Source organism: Lontra canadensis, unplaced genomic scaffold (genome assembly GCF_010015895.1).
Source record: "Lontra canadensis isolate GAN:19392208 unplaced genomic scaffold, GSC_riverotter_1.0 scaffold63, whole genome shotgun sequence".
NCBI lineage: Eukaryota > Metazoa > Chordata > Mammalia > Carnivora > Mustelidae > Lontra > Lontra canadensis.
The window spans coordinates 10,122,755-10,130,085 of NW_022631057.1; the positions used below are offsets into that span (position 1 = coordinate 10,122,755).

The 7,331-nt window shown below is 52.7% G+C and overlaps 1 protein-coding gene across 7 annotated transcripts in view; it reads left to right on the plus strand.

Moving 5' to 3' along the window:
- The window catches only part of ATP2B4 (ATPase plasma membrane Ca2+ transporting 4), a 92,416-nt gene that overhangs the window by 54,129 nt on the left and 30,956 nt on the right, over window positions 1-7,331 (plus strand). For 5 of the 7 annotated variants that reach the window (XM_032878325.1, XM_032878329.1, XM_032878327.1 and 2 more), the window contains exons 3-8: window positions 1,268-1,465; window positions 2,105-2,362; window positions 2,830-2,955; window positions 3,379-3,504; window positions 4,594-4,629; window positions 6,197-6,358. In XM_032878325.1, coding sequence (XP_032734216.1) covers window positions 1,268-1,465; window positions 2,105-2,362; window positions 2,830-2,955; window positions 3,379-3,504; window positions 4,594-4,629; window positions 6,197-6,358 — 906 coding nt within the window. The remainder of the gene's footprint in view (window positions 1-1,267; window positions 1,466-2,104; window positions 2,363-2,829; window positions 2,956-3,378; window positions 3,505-4,593; window positions 4,630-6,196; window positions 6,359-7,331) is intronic. The other 2 variants (XM_032878328.1, XM_032878326.1) reach the window with 1 other exon arrangement.

A 7,331-nucleotide genomic window follows, 5' to 3' on the forward strand; every position in this document is an offset into this window, starting at 1 on the left:
GAGGTTTGCCCACATGCCATGCCCCAGTCCGCACCAGGGTAATAGCCCCTCGCACGGACCCGTGTGGGGACGTCCTCTGGCCTCAGTAGCTCCCCGTTCTCCTTGCTTTCCCTCGTGTGCTGTGATGCTTGCTGGAGTGGCCCTGTCCTCTGATTCTAACTCTCCTCTGCAAGGACTTTTTTCCAAGACAAAGGTCACCCTCCCCTCCCCCCACCTATGCGTGGGAGCCCATGAACAGGGCCGCCAACAACTTCACGTGTGAAAACCCTGCCTTACTTGCTGCTGTGTGTAAACAACTTTAATTGAAGTCTTAGGATCTCCCTCCTTCCCTGACAGCCCAGCAGACGGGCCCAAATATAAGGCCTGAGATAAAGAAGGCCCAGGAAACAAGTCTGCCTCCTCCCCTCTCCGGGAACGTGCCTGGACCCGGCAAGTGTGTTCACATAGGACGTGTGTGGTCATGGGGAGATGGCGGGTAACCGAGCACTGTGTACTGTCTGACTTCATGGCTTCACCTTTTTGTTCTTTTTTTATTCAACATGAGTAACAGTGGTCCTGTTAATACCTAACTTAGTCTCAGTAGTACTAAGTACACAGTACTTAACAGAGTGATAGTACCTCTTAGTGCTAGGTGTCTGTGTCTGTGTGTGGGTGGGGGATTGACAAGGAGGGAATGGGCGCTGCACCTGGGCACCCAGAGTAGGAGGCTAAAAGCCCCTCCCGTTGATCTCTGGAAGCCCCTGGAACTTGGAATCAGGACAGCTGGTTGGGCCCTGTCTGCCAGCCTCCTAGCATGACCTTGAGCAGAGAGCTACTTCTTCCAGGCCTTTGTGTATGCGCCAGTGGATGGAAGCTAACTCAGTTTTGAAATCAGCAACAGCAGATACATGTTTAATGTGAGAGAAAAGTTCTGTCAGCACCAGGAACCATTTGAATGTTTGTGTTCTTAGAGCTGGAACCTGCAGCCTACTGGCGAGAGGAGGTGAGGTTTCAGATCCCGGGGAGCTCACCCTGGACACTAAGAGCAGCGAAGGACTCCCTGTGACCATCTTGTCCCAGTTTGCCCATTTTGAGACTAAAGGTTTCACAGCCCTCTGCGTCCTGGGCAAACTGGGGGGGACTGGTCACCCTAACTGGATCTCCTACCTGGGTGGAACAGGAAGCAGGGAGGTCTTTATTTCAAGAAGCTTTGGACCTCCCTCTCCCATCATTCATTTCTTCCCCTTGTTTTTCTTACCTGTTCCTCCCACTCATATCTCCATTTCAGGTCTATCTGGGAACCCTACGGACCTGGAGAAACGTAAGCAAGTGTTTGGACAGAATTTCATCCCCCCCAAAAAGCCCAAGACCTTCTTAGAACTGGTGTGGGAAGCCCTTCAAGATGTCACACTCATCATCCTGGAGATCGCAGCCATCATCTCCCTTGTCCTGTCCTTCTATCGCCCCCCTGGGGAAGAAAATGAACGTGAGTGTCTAGAGCAGCCTGGCATGACTCTGATCCTTGTTCTTTCCACTCCCACCAAAAAAAGCACTAGTATTCATGATTGACAGGTTTGTAGCTTAAAAGTTGACCCTTCTTTCCAGAGTGGGTTCTCCAAAGAAAACCAACGAGTAGCTGGTCAGCCATTCCTCAACCCATCCTGATTCCAGAGTCTTCTTCCCCTTCTCCCACCAAATCCTTATGCAGAATACTTCTACCCTCACCCAACCACCAAAACCTGCTTCTCAAAGTGCCCCCCACCAATTATCTGGCATTATGGGAAACAGCAGTGACCTAGAGCCCGGAGCAGGGACTTGACCTTGTTGGGAATCGTGAGTTCTATGCATATGACTGGCCAGTAATTTGTACTGATGTGCTTTGTGCTACTTACTCGTTAACTTCTTTTGGGCTAACATAAATGCTTATATTGGTGATGACATGACGCCCGGCGCTGCTGTCCTCCAGTGTCCTCGGAGGATAGATCACCTGCCCAAGGGTTGTGTTTTCTAATTATTCTCTTTCCCTGACTTTCCATTCTGGGGGCTTGTGGAAGCACTCCTCCCATTTTTAGTGTTCACCAGTGCCCCCTGGTGACCCTTATGTTCTGTCCTTTCCCGGGGCCAGAGTGTGGTCTGCCTGTCAGTAGCCCAGAAGATGAAGGAGAGGCGGAAGCTGGCTGGATTGAGGGCGCAGCCATCCTGTTCTCCGTGATCATCGTGGTGCTGGTGACTGCCTTCAATGATTGGAGCAAGGAGAAGCAATTCCGGGGGCTGCAGAACCGCATTGAAAAGGAGCAGAAGTTCTCTGTGATCCGAAATGGCCACATCATCCAGCTGCCTGTGGCCGAGATCGTGGTGGGTGACATCGCCCAAATCAAATACGGTGAGAGCTCGTGCTTCTCAAACCTATGTCGTCCTCCCCACCTGAGCTCTGGGTCCTTTGGCACAGGGGGCTGGGAATCACTGAGGACCCAGAAAGATAAAACCCCAAACGGCATTAGCTTCTAGGTTAGTCAAAGGAGGTTGTTGAGAAGGATTCAAAGAAAGAAGAAAGTCTCCCCAAAGAATGTCATACCTGTACCCCGTGTGTCTCAGGTTTAAAAGTACATGATGTTAAGGCCATGGGAAGGTGTTGGGGAAGAAGTTACTCTGAATTTCTAAGGAGTCTTATCTCAGGTGGTGAGAGATGAAGCCGTCTTTCAGAGGCTTTCTTTCCTGGTGCCATCTGGGCCATTGTCCTATAGGTAGGGCCCGTGGGAGCAGCCCTGAGATGGGGTTGGATGGTTCCCACCCTCTGACAAGCTCTTCCGTCCCCTCTTTCCCTGTCGCCCCTTCCCCTCTGCACACTAGGTGACCTGCTGCCTGCAGACGGGATCCTGATCCAGGGGAATGATCTCAAGATTGATGAGAGCTCTCTGACTGGGGAATCAGACCATGTCAAGAAGTCCTTGGAAAGAGACCCAATGCTGCTGTCAGGTATGGCCTCTGGCTGCTCCAGGCCTTGCCCTCTATTCCGGCCCTGCCCCATCTCCTTCCCCTGGGTTCATTTGGGGCAGGAGCATATTAGTGGGTTGAATACAGGGTTATCAGTCAGTCGAAAAGAGGTTCTCTGTGAAGCGAGTGCTGTAGCGGCCTCGATAGGGCTCTGCTGTTAGTGGTTGGGGAATGAGGGAAAGAGCCTTGCTCTAAAGGAGCTAGACACATTTTTCTCCTTACCCCCCAATTTGCTTGGTCTATTTTAAATGGGCCCAGCTCTTGACCTTTTCCTGCTATCTGCTGAGTATATCATTATCCATGGGGGAGGAAGAGGGACTGTTTTTTTCTAAGTTTGTGTTCCACACCAAAGCATGGCTAGGTATAAGAAATAACCCTCCTTCCATCTTCTCCTTTCTCATATAGGAACCCATGTCATGGAAGGTTCTGGCCGGATGGTAGTAACTGCTGTGGGTATCAACTCCCAGACTGGAATCATCTTTACCCTTTTGGGAGCCAGTGAGGGAGAAGAGGAGGAGAAGAAGAAAAAAGGTAAGGTGATGTGGGATGAGATTGTGAACCCTCCGGTCCCCATGGCCAGACTAGGAAGCAAGGGACCAGACGTGCATGGGATGCCTGGTGAGAAGAATTTGCTGGATGAAGAATGCAGATATCCAGACTTCTTGCAGAGATAAAGATGTCGAGCCTGGCTCCCCAGGTGCTCCGATGAAAACCAAATCTGGTCGCCTTTGAGCCTCAACTCCTGTGTGTCTGTTCGTGGGTTGTAAAGGCGAGAGATGTAAAGCTTGCCCCAAATGAGCCGGCTGGGTGCCGTGGCCCCAGCAGGCCTCTGCGTAGTCCCCCAGTGCTTGCCCCTTCCTCCCTCAAACGTGAGGCAGTGAGCGAACCGTCCAGGCTGAGGGAAGTCTGCTGAAAGCCTGGGCTCACAGTGGAAGAGAGACACAGCTGGGAGAGCGGGAACTACAGAGGTAACGTCTACCCCCAAAGTTAGTCCCATCTTTGCCATTCACTTGCTCCTAAAGGAAGGACAAACAAGGAAGGAAGGTAAACGAGAAAAAGATACTAAGGAGAGATCGACCTTTCCCTCAGCATTCCTTCTTTCCTTGGAGAAGAGAAGGATTTCTGTCACTTGGCCGGAGGACCATCTGGGCTGTTCCATGGAGGGCAGTGTATCAGAAGGAAGCAAAACCCGTTCCGTTGGGAACTAGACTGTAGGCCACCTGCTGTTGCGTAAGGAGGAAGCCGGCCTGGTGCTGGTGAACGGACAGAGATACCTTTCAGAGCCTCTGCCATCAGGCAGAACCAGTTCCAACCCCATTTCTGTTCCCCATTTCTGCGAGTGATGGGACTCAAGCTGGGAGCAGCCTCCCAGCAGCCCCGGCGCGGGTGTGCGCTCACCTGCGTGAGAGGTCTGGTCCGCATCCCGGTGGTCCCGCGCGCCCCGTGGAGGCATGGATGTGAGCAGAGACATGAACTTCTTTTCCATTTCCCTTCCCTGCCACTCCACCCCTTTCTGCGGTGGCCCTTTTGGGCTCAGAGTGGGACCAGCAGATCGGATACCTGATCTCTTAATAGTCACCTTGGGTCTCCACCCCACTTTTCTCTTTCTTGTTCAAACAGGTAAAAAACAAGGAGTCCCTGAAAATCGCAACAAAGGTAACCTCTCCACCCACTCATTTACCATGTCTACCTGCCCACACTCAAACCAGACCTTTCCAGGCCATCTGCCTTCTCCCTTTCCCTCTCCATAATCTGTTATCTGCTTCCGGGGCCTGATGCCTCATCCTGAGGAAGGTGCAGAGATTTTAGGGGTGGTCACCAGGTCCGGGTCCCCATCTATGATGTGACAACAGCACCCCCTGCTGTTGTCTCACGGACCCTCCTGTCAAGGTTTCTCTTGAGGAGCAGGTGGGAAGGATCTGCTCTTCCCCGGGCCGCTGAACTCCCCGCTTCACCGCCCTAGGCCGAATTTAAACACCCACGGTCATGGTCATGGTCATGGTCATCTGTTTCTGGGCTAGAAGACTTCAGGGTCCCGACAGTGGAGGGAGTTGGGGTGGGCAGTCCCTGCACCCTCCTCTTGCTAGCTTCCTCATCGGTGTCCTCTTCTGGCCTGGATCCTTCTCTGCTAGTCTTCTTGGGGTGCTTGGACAGAGCCCATTCTCTGTACCTCTCCCCACCTCCTTCTTTGTTCTCGCCGTCTGTCTTCTTCCTCCCGATCTGGTGTGTGTTTCTTTTTTGGTGGCTGTGTTTACATCCTGTCTCTGTCTTGTTTGTGGAGTCTGACAACAGAGACAGTATCTCAGGAAGGGCATCGTAAGCAAAAGAGCCGAGCTATGCAGGGTTGAAGCCAGAGGGGGAGGGTGGGAACCGGCCAGAAAGGCTCTCTTGAGACAGCTACTGGAGATTTTTTTTTCCTTTGTACCCACGTCATAGTAGTCTTTAGGAATAAAGTCATCACATTGGAGAAGCAGGGCCTCACAGAAATAATTCTTTAATTTTAGGTCTCTTTAACTCTTCTTTGGAAAGCAAAATGGATTTATATGTCTGTCTTTATCCCTCTCATTCCAGAGGGTCCCTCCTACCAGCTTCTTCCCTCTCCCCCAAAAGACTTAACCCTCCCCGCTCTGTATGTCCCCACTTTTGTCAGACAGGGGAGAAGGACATTTCCTTCCCCAGTCATTCAACTGATATAAGAAGGAACTGGAAAATACCCTGTTTGGGGGTCTGTGTTTCTTCCCTGATGGTCTAAAAGGAGAAAGAGATGAACCTTTTAGCAGAGCAGACTAGGACCCTTATGCTCTGGAAAAATCTGCCAGCCTTCCCAGTCAGCCCCTTTCTGCACTAAAGATTCACTATTTTAAGCGCTGAATTCCAGGAAGGATGGTTGTTGGTAAGAGCACTTAGTGGCATGACTAATCCTCTTGCTGGAATAAACCTGGCTTGGGGCTCTGAGGTGGTGCCAGGAAGCTGCCACCGAAGAGGAAATCCATACCCTCAAAGCACTCCTGTTTCCTCTCCCATCGTCAGAATATCATTCTAAAGGCCCTAGCAGAGGGTGGAAATCATGTCCCTTGCCTGGCATGGGGTGAGAGCGGCCAGAGCTGATGCTGGGGGTCCAGGTGACTTCCGGGAAGGAGACAGGAGTTTTGGTTCCCATGTGCTCGCTCCTCGGTCCTGCCAGCTAGTGTGCTCACCTGTCCTGTTTGTGTGCACACCCTAGCAAAGACTCAGGATGGAGTGGCCCTCGAAATCCAGCCACTCAACAGCCAGGAGGGGATCGACAATGAGGAAAAGGAGAAAAAGGTGACCAAGCTGCCCAAAAAGGAGAAGTCGGTGCTGCAGGGCAAGCTGACGCGCTTGGCTGTTCAGATCGGGAAAGCCGGTGAGTAGGGCAGAATTTTCTCGTTACTGGGGGCACTCCAGATCCTTGACACTGTGGCTGTCCACCTTCTGTCCCAGCCAGGCCGGCAGAAGGAAGCTGACCCTTCCCAGGGGCTCCTGCAGCCCAGGGTGGCTGCGCCCCTCTCTCTGCCCCCCGTCTGGCTAGTCCCTGGGCCTCTCTGGAGAGAAGTGTGCGCCTGTGTGCGAGGGGCGAGGGTTAAAGACCCTGCGTCGTCTCTTCCCTCCCAACAGAAGGGAGATAAAGGACTTCTGTCTGACAGGGGAGATTTACTTTAGCAAGAAGGAGACCTGGCCAACCACGTACCTGTTTCATGTATTGGCTTGTAAATCCCTTCAGGAGGGAGAAGGCTCCTGTTTGCCAGCGGCGATGCCCTAGCGGAGGGCTAGCGCCTGGCCTGGCAAAGCGCGGTGATGAACGCAGAATAAGGACTAGAGGAAGCGGGAAGACTGTGATTTCCAGAGGCTCTTTCCAGAGGAGGGCGTCACTAGGGGCACTCTCACCTATTGTGAGAGGAAGTGGCTCCTCCAGCCCCTGCCTCTACATTCTCTCTCCACCTTCTGTTAGGGGCTGGGGCAGGGGTTGGAGGAAGAAACAAAAGGAAGAGTGCCCCTTCCGTGGACACACCTCTCAAGGGACCACCTTGTACCACTGTCTTATGTGCTCCTGACCCCAACCCACTGTCTCATGTGCTCCTGACCCTGCCCCACTGTCTCATGTGCTCCTGACCCCAACCCACTGTCTCATATTCTCCAGACCCGGACCCACTGCCTCATGTGCTCCTGACCCGGAACCACTGCTCATGTGCTCCAGACCCTGACCCACTCTCTCGTGTGCTCCTGACCCGGAATCACTGTCTCATTTGCTCCAGACCCTGACCCACTGTTTTATGTGCTCCTGACCCCACCCCACTGCCTCATGTGCTCCTGACCCCAACCCACTGCCTCATGTGCTC